Below are 12,576 nucleotides of genomic sequence, written 5' to 3'. Positions count from 1 at the left end.
CGAAAGCACCGTGTTTTTCCCTCGTTCTTTTCGCGTTCTTAGACGAGATTATCGTTTTAATAAAAGAGTTATCGTTGTTCTTTTCGTTAGATAAACGTTAATGAAAGTTGCGTGGCTCGTACCACCGAGGAGTCGAAACGATTTTCATCATGGAGAATTATTTCTTATCGGTTTTTGTAAGATCCATTCGCGACGTCTAGTTCGGTGCCCCGTTGAAAATTGGGAATTTTTATTGTAAGATTGGAACTAATCCCAGGTTTTCCTGGCAATTTCCGACAGCAATGATTTCGGTAGTCATTCAACAGCGAACGCCACACGCTTCTGTAAAATCGAATTAATTTAAATAATATATATTTAGATGTGAGAGAAATGCATCTATTCTTTTCTTCTCGTTAAAAATGTTCTGCCATTATTAGGATTGGTATTATTATTGTCTAATGCCAGAAAGATTTAATAGTAGATTAAATATGGATATAGCGTTGTGTATAAATTTTTATTTTTCAAGTAATTTCATATTGTAATAGTTTCTATTAACTGTTTGATAAAAATGATTACGAACGAATATATTTTATTATTAATTATTAATTATTTCTAGGTACTGGGGATATTAATATTAGTTTTTAGTTTATTTAAAAAAACTATTTGCAGGTATTGGACATCCATCGCCATTTTAGAATATTAGTTTTTAGATATATACCATTTTATATATATGTATAATAAAATACATGCACAAATTAATGTATCCAAAATATTTTTATAATTTTTATTAATATTATATATTATATATACGCGAAATTATACATGAATGTTGAATTATACATAAAATGTGCGAATACTTAAAAATTTTGAGACGAATCGAATGGGTACCCCTATATCAGCAAGATATTGATTAAAAGAAAAAAAATTATTAATTTAAACATTATAAGAATAAAAATCTAGAGAATTAATCTAGAATTAATTATATATTTAAAATTATTTGATTTATTTTATTTTGCACACTATTCGAATTGAAATTTTTTAAATCTTGCTGTTATCAGGTTCGATTCGTCTCGCGCGCGCAAACGGTACCCCAAAATTATTGTGTTCGCACATTTAACACAAACTCCAATGATGCATGGATTTTATTATTTATAAATATAATCGTTCGTAATCATATCTCTATAAAAAAAATCGTTATATCCTTTTAATTTTCAATAAAGAAATATATTTCCTAATAATGAAAGAACATGTTTCCTGACGTGCATATCAATTTCGTGAATTGAAGACAATGACGAGGGATAATTGTCGTTGATTTATTACTGAAATCATTGCTATTGGGAATAGTCCGGAAGATCCAGGATTCGTTCCCTCTTACAGTGAAGTTCCCGATGTTCAATAGATCACTTAACTTTTCTTCGCAGATTGATCTTGTGAAATCTGATGTAGAAACAAGATATTAATCGTTCTCCATTTTTAAGATCGCTCCTCTTTTTATCGGTCATGCGCGTATCAAATGGCGTCGAATTATGTTATAAGAATTATGCGTAATCGTATATTTTGAATATTATAGATTTATTCATTCGTCGTCTTTTCTCGTGAATTCAAATCGTGATTTATCTTATAAAAATTCGCAAATGACTCGTATAGTGAGAATTATATTCGCAAACATTATAGACATCAAATTGTCTGTCGAAATATCTTCGTATTTATGATAATAATTATATCGCGCGCGATGATAATGTTTATTGAGAGCGTTTCAATAATTATATTATAAAAAATTAATATAAATTAATATCGCGCAATCGGATATTCCGAATATTATAGATTTATTTATTCGTCGCGTTTTCTCGGGAATTTTAAGTCGCGATTTATCTTATAATTTAATATTATCTTACACAATTTACTCGTTGACTTACATCGAAGCTTCGTATCTATCTTTCCATGTCTTTGAATATTGTCTTTAAATCCACGCAAAATGTGCTAGTAGTGCAAATATTTTATTCTATAATTTAAAAGATCGATAACTTTATTAATAACTGTTTTAATCGCGATTGTTTACATTATTTAAATCTTATTAAACTCTACTATTACATCGGTTATTTGAGGGACTTTGATAAAATCATGCGATCCGTTATTCTCTATTAAACATGGCGATAATGCGATTTTTTAAATATTTTAAAGCTGATAAAGCTCATTTTATCTTATTTAGCCTATCACGCGCAAGACGGGATGTGTTTTAGTCTCAATCGCGAATCTCGTATAAAGTCGCGTATTAATCGCAAATAAATCGAACAGTGAATTTTATGTTCATAAACAATACGGATCACAAATGTTTGCCAAAATATCTTCGTCTGTCATCATTTGTGTGATAATAATTATATCGCACGCGTGTCTATTGATGGTTTCGATTATCATATTATAAAAATTATACGTATCTCGCAATCGAATATTCCGATTATTGTCGATTTATTTATTCGTCGCGTTTTCTCGCGAATTTTAAATTGCGATTTATTTAGTAATTTAATTGTTGATTTCGAAGTTTATTCTATCTTTTCATTTTGAATATTCCTCTGATAATCTATACAAAATGCGCCAGTAATGCAAATTACTTTCTTTTACAATCGAAGAAACGATCAATAATTTTATTAATGACTCTTTTGATCACGATTAGTTACGTTATAGAAAACTTATTAAATTCTATTATTGCAGATCTATTATTAATAATAAATGTCGCATAATTAATCTTCGCTGATCAGTCTCGTCTGGACTACGTAAAAATTTTTAGTAAATTTTATATTATACATATATTTTATACGTACATTTTCGTGTAATAAATTATTCCATGTAATAAATTATTTTGTATTAAATTTCGAATTATATTTTATATTAAATTTGTATTATATTTTGTTATATATTTGTCATATATTTTTGTAATATATATATTTGTAATTATTTTTATGTTAATTAATAATTTAATATGTTTATGTTAGTATGTTTATGTTAATATTTTTTATGTTAGTTAATAATTTAATTTGTAATTTATTTTATAATGTTTTTTATATAATTGCAAATTAATTGTAATTTATGTTGCATATATTATAATTATGTAATATATATTTTATATGTGTATTATATTTTCTGTTCAGAAACTCTGTATTAAAAGAAAATAAAAATAAAATAAAAAAGAAATTAAAAAAATTTTTCCTCGATGTTTCTCTACCTTAACGAAGGCATTTGCCAGGTGGGGAGATTTGAGTACTCTCGTGAACCTGAGACCTATGCCGGCGGTAATGTACGCCAATATTCATATAGATTATTCTTATATTTAAGATCATTTTAAGTATGATCTTAGATTGCTTTTTAAGATTCCGTTTAGTTAGTAAAATAGTTATATTCCAACTTACTTAAGACGATCTTAAATATAAGAGTGAATTATGAATATCGGCCGTAGTTACCGGTAGGGTCAGCCATGCCGGACAAGTCGAAGGGGAAGAGTCAGACTAATAGAAATACCAAAATTATATAAATATATATTATATTATCTTAATATTTTTGAATAAAATGAAAGAAAAAGAGACAATAATCGAGAAAATACAAAAAGGCAACTACAGTGATTTGAATATCTACCTGAGAACAAAGAAAGTATTCCAATGGACTCCATAGCATGACAAGTGATGGTAATCTTTATGATGTTAACACAAAGGAATACAATAAACCATAATAATCCAAGAACTCGAAGAAGAGAATATATTGGATAGAAATGTATAGTGATTGGAAATGATTAGAAACTAAAAGACAGTATGCATACAACCTATTTATTAATAGTAATACTATTTTGTAATTATATTAAATTTTATAATTTAGTACATTGTATTATATCAAATATTAAGCATAAAAATATTATGCTAGTATGAAAATTAGTATAAAAATATATAAATAATGTTGGCTATATTAGAATGGAACATATGAATTCTTTATATTTTATATAATAGAAGAGACATTTAAAAATGTTTTTATCCCACAGCAGGTATTTTGTGTTTTATAAATAAAAATATATAATAAATACAGAGTTGGGAGAAGTAACGCGTTACTTGTAACGTCGTTACCGTTACCGTTACTTTTTTTCGGTAACGATCATTACTTTTTTCTGTCTGTAACGGTAACGGTAACGTCGTTACATTTTTACAGTAACGGTAACGAGTTTAACCGTTACTTTTATCGTTACTTTAATTCTGTAATCCTGGATAGTATCCCCTTAGTAATTGAAAAATTTATTCCTATTACAAAACAGTTTACAAATATTTTGGAAAATTATATACATGCATGATGTTTTTCTCTGTATTCATAAATCTAAAATTTTTAAATTACAATAAATGAAAAATTGAATATGAAGAACATCAATGATGGAATAATTTATAATTGTCAAATATATAAAAGTAATAATTATATTTTAAAATCAATTATAATAAATACTATATAATAATAATTATATTTTAAAATAAATTAATTTAATTTTTGTATTATAAAATGTAACGAAAAAGTAACGAATCGTTACTTTCTTAGTAACGGTAACGGTAACGAGTTACATTTCAAAATTAGTAACGAATAACGGTGTCTCCCGGACAGGTAATGCGTAAGCGGGTACCGTCCGGGAGCCAAGCCTTACAGGTGGAGCGTACAGAGAGGGGTTTTTAGTGGGTAGGGGCCGTTAAATAGACCGAGTCCCACACTACCTCAGTCTACGGGGACTGAGGTGTGCGTAAAAAGCATTTTCCCCTCTCTTGTCAAAAAAGAAAAAAAAAAAAGTAACGAATAACGGTAACGAGTTACTTTTCACGAAAAGTAACGGTAACGCGTTACTTTTTTGAAGTAACGTTCCCAACTCTGAATAAATATATGACAATGAATATAGAAAAATATTTATTTCATCTTTGAACATTACATTGGAAGATTACAGTATCTTTCGCGATTGAATAATTTATTTACTACTAATTTATATATACATAAGCATCTTGCTGTACAGCACTGATGCTACCGGCATTTCGTGCACATAGCACGGAACAAAACCAGAAGTTGTGCACGTTATATATTACCCTCTGAGAACATTCGTGGCTTTGTAGTTCATGTCCAAGTTTTTAATGTTTGTAGAGGGAGTATCGCTTTCAGGGATCACCTAAAAGCAGGCCATGACATCTCTCAGTCTTCTCTGTACCTTGAGATTTATTTTTATGCATATTTACAAGCTGATAGCTGTCACCTGTCACTTTCATGTTGTTTATTAATCATTGATCATATAAAGTCGGTAACGATAATTTTCACTTAATATATATCTTAATTGCATTTTACTTTGCACGCAACACAATAATATTTTTGTTTATATATAACATGTCAGATTTTATAGAGAATCAAGTTCAATTACTGCTTGCCGGACAAGCATTAGAAAATGATGACATATGTAATGTACATATTTTGGCGAGTGACACAATAGGTATGTCGAATTATCTATATACTAATTATTGTTATAATATTATTAAAAGATTTTTTGTTCACAATAGAAAAATGATTTAATATTAAATTATTTTATATTATAGCTGCAAAATCAGGTCAACTAACAGGACATATTCCCATTTGCTCGAAAACAGTGACATACATAGTCGCTGCTGTTGTTATAAATGATCAAGGTGAAGTATTAATGATGCAAGAAGCAAAAGCTTCTTGTACTGGAAAATGGTATTTACCAGCTGGCAGAGTGGAGAAAAACGAAAACCTCATAAGTGCTGTAAAAAGGGAAGTCTTAGAAGAGACAGGTCTAGTAATAGCACCAACAACTCTAATATTGGTAGAATGTGCAAATGGCACATGGTTTCGCTTTGTATTTACTGGAGATATAGTTGGCGGTGTTCTAAAAACACCTGATCAAGCAAATGAGGAATCCTTACAGGCATGTTGGATAAGAAACATAAATGACTTGCCACTAAGGTCTAATGATATTATATATCTCTTAGACAGAGGCAGAAGTTATGTTTCAAATAAATCTACTTCTCAACATCCTTATTTAATGCCTATGGCCAAACCACATGCAAAACTATTGCTGAGATTAATAGTCACATCTAAAGAAAGGGCAACGTAAGTGATATAAATATTTAATAAAATTTCAATTATAATAATATATAACAATATAATTATATTTAAATTAATAGACACAAAATAAAAAATGAATTAATAAATTCTGTCAAAATAGGAACAGATTACATGTGCTTATATCTGATACTGAACAATATAATCCACCAATTTGTGAAATCAATCCAAATCGTAATTTATTGTCTACTTTGCATAGCTTTATGACAGTGAGTATATATTGCAATTGATTATATATATTTTATATAATAATTTAAAAATCTACTTTTAAATCTACTTACATAGAAACTTAAATATATGTTTTTCTCTTTCTAAATAGAGATATTTTCTTTATATTCTAAATAGATTTTTTCTAAATATCCGATATTATATTTCTGTCTATAGAAAAAATAAAAACATTAGGAAATAAGCTTAAAAATTAAGTAGTTTAAAGGGAAAGAATAAGTTTGCTATATAAATGTATATTCACGCGTTTATCGCATGTTCTTTAGGAAATATTCGGGAACGATGTAGCACAACATAAGCCGCATGGTTTATTGTCTGTCGAATTTAGTGGTGGACAAGGAGGAGACGGTCTATGTTTGACATTATTGGTGTCTTTCAAATTACCTTTGGAAGATGTGCCTATAATTGGAAAATATATTTGGCATGAACTCTCTGAAAATGTAGCAGAAGCTCTTGCAGCACGTTTACCGCGGAACATGACTGTCCCCTTAAAAGTTGTACGTTAATTGCATATAATTGTTTCATTAAATAATTATATTTATTTAATGAAAGTAAGCAGCATAGTAAAGGGCTCAAACAGAAAGAAAATTTTTCTAAAATAATGTTTATGATAACATCGTAGTTACCCTAGTCTATACCAATGACTTTAAACAAACATTAATATCCAGTAAAATAATCTACATTCCATAGTTTTTTATATCTAATATAAATTAATAATTTTATAATAGCATATTAAAAAAAAAAAAGATAGTAAATCTCTTATAGTAATATTGGGATCACATACATAAAACACAAATTTCTTCTTAATAAAAATATTGATCCTTGTCTGTGAGATTATGTGAGGAAATTATGCAGTATTAGAATATCTTACATATAAAATATCTATATTAGCAATATAGATTATATCTGAAATTCAAATTGGTAAATAAGTATTTAAACTGAATTGTACATAATTAAAACTAAAAAATTTTACACATAAAAGACAAGTTTATTAGTTTGTTTAAAAATTTATTATATATTATTATATAAAAAGTATTTAAAAATGTTAAATAAGATAGAATTTTATGTTCGCGTTCGCGCGACTAAAAGTTATATAGTATTTAACTTATCTCACTTGCAAACTATCACTCAGCCAATGTCTATAATGTGAAATATGATATAAAAGAATGAAAAGTATAGAAATAACATTCCTTGAAAAAAATTATATATAAGAAAAAAAATAAAAAATAACATGACAACAAGAAAATGTTTTAACAAGCATTTTTATCATTAATTTATTACATGTAAAATTGCACATAGGAAAACAAAGATTCATACAAACTGTACTATTTATTTTTGTTATTTTTATATGCATTACTTTATATACTCAAAAGATGCTAATAATAATTGTAATGATTTGCTCATTTAATCCGAGGGCGATTAAGTTTAAAAGTATCAAGTACTTATATAAATATATAATTAAACAAGGAAAGTATGAAATATGTTACTAATTTATATAAATAAAATTTTTTTATAAAATAAAGTTTTCATTATCTTGTCAGATCCTCTCTTAGTAACTCAAAAACATCACAGATTATATAATTAATATTTCACTGATCTATTATATAAATAAATCTATAAAATTTTCAAATCGAATCTCATATTACAATATAATAATGTTACATTAAGATAATACAGGAAGACTATCATGTAACTGCACAAAGTAGAAATAAAGGCAATTTGTTGCCTTTTTCAGTAAAAAAATTATTCATTTACAAGTGTACAGCATTAAAAAAAATGCTATAAAGATTCAATAATCTAAAAATTCTTAATATGCTGGATGAATCACGTAATGTGTTACAAATTAAAGCCTATCAAAATATTATTTTTTTAATAAAAAATATTTAAAAAAATGTCTATATTGTTCGATATATATTACTATTAAATATATATTATGTAATAAAAAAGTTTGAAATAATCACATGGTCTGAAATGAATTTTTTTTTTAGAAGTTATATATTACACATATATTTCATATTTTTTCTTCTTCAAAATCATGAATTTTTCAAAAATCTTGATTAGTTATCAAGGTATTAGTTTGCGTAACAAATTATATGATTCAAATTATATACTTGTGTATAATAATATTAATATTATTTAACCAATTAGAATGCTAATCATCCTACAGTGTTTAATACAGTATCTTCTGTACTTTCATTTTTTATAGGAACCACATTATTAGTATTGTGTATAGGTTTAATGTCATCATTGAGCATTAAAGATACATTATTAAAATAATTTGAAGCAGCAGTATTGTTAACATCTATCTCAGGATGTAATATATGCTTCTGCTCATTTTCACAGTCAATTGCATTTGTGTTTGTATTTACAGGATGTTTCTTCATATGAGTTGTCAAATTACCGCTATGATAGAATTCCTTCCCACAGATTTTACATTGAAATGGTTTAACTCCGGAATGTATTCTCTCATGTATTGATAAGTTGCCGCTATGTCTAAATTCTTTAGCACACACGCTACATTTGTAAGGTTTCACACCTGAATGAGTTCTCAAATGAGTAGAAAGATTACCACTATGACTGAACATTTTACCACATATCTGGCAACCATATGGTCGTTCACCAGAATGTGTTCTCATATGAATAGCCAAATTTCCACTGTGCGTAAAACACTTTTCACATTGATTACATTTATATGGCCGTTCTCCATTATGAGTTCTCATGTGTATAAATAAATTGCTCTTATGTCCAAATTCTTTAAAGCAAATCTCACATTGACATTTCGATTTTTTTCCCATATTAGATTCTGTGGAGCTTTTTGACGGTCTCCCAAGACGATTATTTTTTACAATTGATGCTTGTGCTGTTAATGTCTGATTAATATTTCCTACATTTTGCAAATCTTGTGATAATTGTGATTGTTTATTCTCTACTATGACAACACTGTTTGTACTCTGGAGACATTGATTATTTGTCTGTATTTGATTGTTGCCATCTTCTTGATTAACTTGATAGAATACATTATTTTGCGCATAATTCTTCATATATGGTAAGCTCCCAGTATCCTAGGATGCAAATACATAGAATTAAATATATATAATGAATATACTAATTACTTACATAATAATATATAGATACTTGCTTCTGCCTGGAACATAGTGTGTTGATCTTGAACTTCATTTTTTGTAGGTGTCTCATTCGATAATTGTGTTTGCTCCCAAAATTGAGATAACTGACGGTGTTTGTATTCAACATCTTGATTGATAAAAGGATATATTGAATTATCTGAAGTCCTGATTCTATTATTGGTATTTACATCTTCTACAGTTGTACATTCATGTTTTATTTGTATAGGACTAAACATCTGTAAATATTTATGAATTCAAAAAAGGAATTCAAAATAATAGTAGATACCACACATTTATATTGATGCATGATAAAATGCCACATGAAATTTTTTTTTAATTACAATTATACGTATTGTTTGACATATTATGATATACATGATCTCCCACACTAACATTTTATTGAAGAATTGTCAACAAGGATCTCAGCTAGGAAATCACCAGTCGTAAATATCCGTACTATCGGTCAAATTCACTAATAAAAGTGTCATAATTGATGACTCTTATTATATACACACAATAAATGTATTAAAAACTATTTGTATATCCACATTTCTGACAAGAATCTCCAATCTCTTTGTTCCAAAGTCATTTTTGTTGAATATCTGTAAACGTCATCTATACACCAAAGAGAAAGGCGCGACAAGTGTGCTCAATAGACCCGGGAAATTGAAGATTGATGACGTTACCGACTGCTTGACTGGAAAACATTCCAAGAGAAACATCGTAATAGCCGTTCTCCTTCTTGCATCATCTATGGATATCATCCTTGTTGAAATCGGTATACCATCTACAAAAGATTACATTCTATGGTTGATGGGGGAAACGTCTAATTAGCAAAACGCGCGGCAATAAAATAACCTTCAAATCGTTAAAACATAAGTTTCAAACTAATAGTTTTATATTGACAAAATGACATCCACCACTGATAAACAACATGCTAATTTACCATGGTGAGTACAATATTTAAAATGTTAATGATTAAAAACCTGCTAACTGAAAATCTTGTTATATATTTTAGGGTCGAGAAATACCGTCCCAAAAGTTTGGATGAACTTATTTCTCACGAGACAATAATAAGGACGAGTAAGTAAATATATATGGAAATTTTTATATATTTATATACTTTATACTTATATACTTTATTGGCTAAATTATTATAATGAGTAAAGTGCAAATTTGTCTGTTACACAGTAAACAAATTCATCGACGAAAATCAATTACCACATCTGCTTCTTTATGGACCACCTGGGACAGGAAAGACCAGTACTATATTAGCATGTGCTCGTAAACTTTATACTCCAACACAATTTAATTCAATGGTAATATATTTATTGTTAAATAATCTCATGTTTTTTCTTTATTCATATGCAGTAATTACTTGTTACATATTAGGTGTTGGAATTAAATGCTTCTGATGACAGAGGCATTGGTATTGTTCGAGGCCAAATTTTAAGTTTTGCCAGTACAGGCACTATGTACAAATCTGCATTTAAGTTAATTATTTTGGATGAAGCAGATGCCATGACAATTGATGCTCAAAATGCACTCAGAAGAAGTAGGTAACAATTTTGATATATTTGTAGACTTCAAATTCTTTACATTCTATATATTATTTCTAGTTATTGAGAAATATACGGATAATGTACGTTTTTGCATCATATGCAATTACCTTAGTAAAATCATCCCAGCTTTACAATCTCGTTGTACGAGATTTAGATTTCTGCCTCTTGCAGCAGAACAAATAATGCCAAGATTAAATCACGTTATTGAAGCAGAAAAGTAAGCAAAATTTCACTTTATATTTAATTATTTATTTATGATTTCTTTTACATACATAATTTATTAATAAAAAATCTTATAGCTTAAAAGTAACAGAAGATGGAAAGGAAGCATTAATGACATTAAGTGGTGGTGATATGAGAAAAGTATTAAGTGTACTTCAAAGTACATGGTTTGCTTATGGCGTAGTAAATCAAGAGAATGTATATAACTGTGTTGGACATCCATTACCAAGTGATATTAATACCATTATAAACTGGTTGCTTAATGAATCTTATGATACATGTTACAAAAGTATCCTTTTTTTTATAGTAAATCTATATAACAATTTTCTTTATATAAAAATTATATAATCTTTAATATATATTATTAAGAAATTCAAGAACTGAAGTTGAACAAAGGACTTGCATTGCAGGATATATTGACGGAAATTCATTTATGTGTAATTAAAAGTATGTATTACTATATGTTTTGACATGCACATATGTCAAATATTTATAATTATTATTAATAAACGTTTTCTTTTAGTTGATTTTCCCAACTCTGTATTTATCGATTTATTGTGCAAAATGGCAGAAATAGAGAAAAGGCTGGCCTCTGGATGTCGCGATATTATTCAAATAAATTCACTCATATCTGCATTCTACAAAGTTCGTGATATCGAAACATGATATCATGAACCTCCTCCATACATGGGTATAATTAAAATTTTTCATTTGTAATATACAACACACATACATACATACATACACACACACATATATATATATATATATAATCATACACACACACACACACACATATATTTTTATAATCTCATTCTATTCTATTTTTTAAATATAAAAATACCGTGAATATTATTTTCAAAATATAAACGATGTTTTGTTGTATTTTTATATCACTGGTAATATATGTTAATATATGAAACTTTTTTTTTTTATTTAAAGATAAATTTTAAACACGTTTATTTGAATAATGATTTATACGAAAGATAAAAATTCTTTTTTAAAAGATAATTACAAATATTACAATAGGAATATATTTCACAAAAATATAATATAAAATTGTCGTTATAATGGAACTGATTAGATATTCACAAATGATACATAAACTCCGCTCCTCACGCATTGTATTATCCGAAAATAATAAAAGCAATATATGTATCCTAGATATAAGTTACAATACGAGATTGTTATCGTTGTCTGATTTCGCCATTTAATTACATTTTTCCGTGCGCCTTATCAGCAGTAATAAAATCTAAAAATATATAGTCAAAATGTAAATCGCAAATGAGTCGAGTCATCATTGATTTTATCCGTCATAAATTATG

General features: G+C 27.6%; 3 protein-coding genes across 4 annotated transcripts; 2 read left to right on the top strand and 1 right to left on the bottom strand.

The window, feature by feature from the left end:
- Positions 1–5,199: 5,199 nt before the first annotated feature.
- Positions 5,200–7,667, top strand: LOC145961497 (8-oxo-dGDP phosphatase NUDT18). Its single transcript, XM_083081726.1, has 4 exons — positions 5,200–5,467; positions 5,571–6,105; positions 6,221–6,326; positions 6,609–7,667. The coding sequence occupies exons 1-4, from the start codon at positions 5,365–5,367 to the stop codon at positions 6,846–6,848; spliced, it is 984 nt and encodes a 327-aa protein (XP_082937852.1). The 5' UTR covers positions 5,200–5,364; the 3' UTR covers positions 6,849–7,667.
- A 3-nt stretch (positions 7,668–7,670) lies between these two features.
- Positions 7,671–10,123, bottom strand: LOC145961495 (uncharacterized). Of its 2 annotated transcripts, none has more exons than XM_083081724.1 (3): positions 9,861–10,123; positions 9,478–9,703; positions 7,671–9,404 (listed from the first exon to the last, which is right to left on the bottom strand). In XM_083081724.1, exons 2-3 carry the CDS (start codon positions 9,592–9,594, stop codon positions 8,499–8,501), a joined length of 1,023 nt encoding a protein of 340 aa, XP_082937850.1. In that variant the 5' UTR covers positions 9,595–9,703; positions 9,861–10,123; the 3' UTR covers positions 7,671–8,498. The 2 variants fall into 2 exon arrangements, with proteins under 2 accessions (XP_082937850.1, XP_082937849.1); XM_083081723.1 differs by having other exon boundaries at positions 9,482–9,703; positions 9,861–10,120.
- Positions 9,421–12,539, top strand: Rfc3 (replication factor C subunit RfC3). The gene is made up of 8 exons (XM_083081725.1): positions 9,421–10,417; positions 10,486–10,550; positions 10,659–10,786; positions 10,860–11,022; positions 11,087–11,246; positions 11,329–11,540; positions 11,621–11,698; positions 11,775–12,539. Exons 1-8 carry the CDS (start codon positions 10,377–10,379, stop codon positions 11,915–11,917), a joined length of 990 nt encoding a protein of 329 aa, XP_082937851.1. The 5' UTR covers positions 9,421–10,376; the 3' UTR covers positions 11,918–12,539.
- Positions 12,540–12,576: the final 37 nt, after the last annotated feature.

Source organism: Camponotus vicinus, unplaced genomic scaffold, assembly GCF_025532165.1.
Source record: "Camponotus vicinus isolate PSW18456_S1 unplaced genomic scaffold, iyCamVici1.0 SCAF_11, whole genome shotgun sequence".
Lineage (NCBI taxonomy): Eukaryota > Metazoa > Arthropoda > Insecta > Hymenoptera > Formicidae > Camponotus > Camponotus vicinus.
The sequence above is the reverse complement of the archived record's forward strand: the minus strand, read 5'-3'. Positions and strand labels throughout refer to the sequence as shown.

Bases quoted from the DNA above. Each gene is read 5' to 3' on its own strand.
- LOC145961497 (XM_083081726.1), top strand. From the start codon at position 5,365: ATGTCAGATTTTATAGAGAATCAAGTTCAATTACTGCTTGCCGGACAA. The intron at 5,468-5,570 runs GTATGTCGAATT...TTTATATTATAG, and splicing joins TTTGGCGAGTGACACAATAG to CTGCAAAATCAGGTCAACTA. The intron at 6,106-6,220 runs GTAAGTGATATA...CTGTCAAAATAG, and splicing joins ACATCTAAAGAAAGGGCAAC to GAACAGATTACATGTGCTTA.
- LOC145961495 (XM_083081723.1), bottom strand. From the start codon at position 9,703: ATGTTTAGTCCTATACAAATAAAACATGAATGTACAACTGTAGAAGAT. The intron at 9,405-9,481 runs GCAAGTATCTAT...TTTGCATCCTAG, and splicing joins ACACTATGTTCCAGGCAGAA to GATACTGGGAGCTTACCATA.
- Rfc3 (XM_083081725.1), top strand. From the start codon at position 10,377: ATGACATCCACCACTGATAAACAACATGCTAATTTACCATG. The intron at 10,551-10,658 runs GTAAGTAAATAT...TCTGTTACACAG, and splicing joins CGAGACAATAATAAGGACGA to TAAACAAATTCATCGACGAA. The intron at 11,023-11,086 runs GTAGGTAACAAT...TATTATTTCTAG, and splicing joins TCAAAATGCACTCAGAAGAA to TTATTGAGAAATATACGGAT.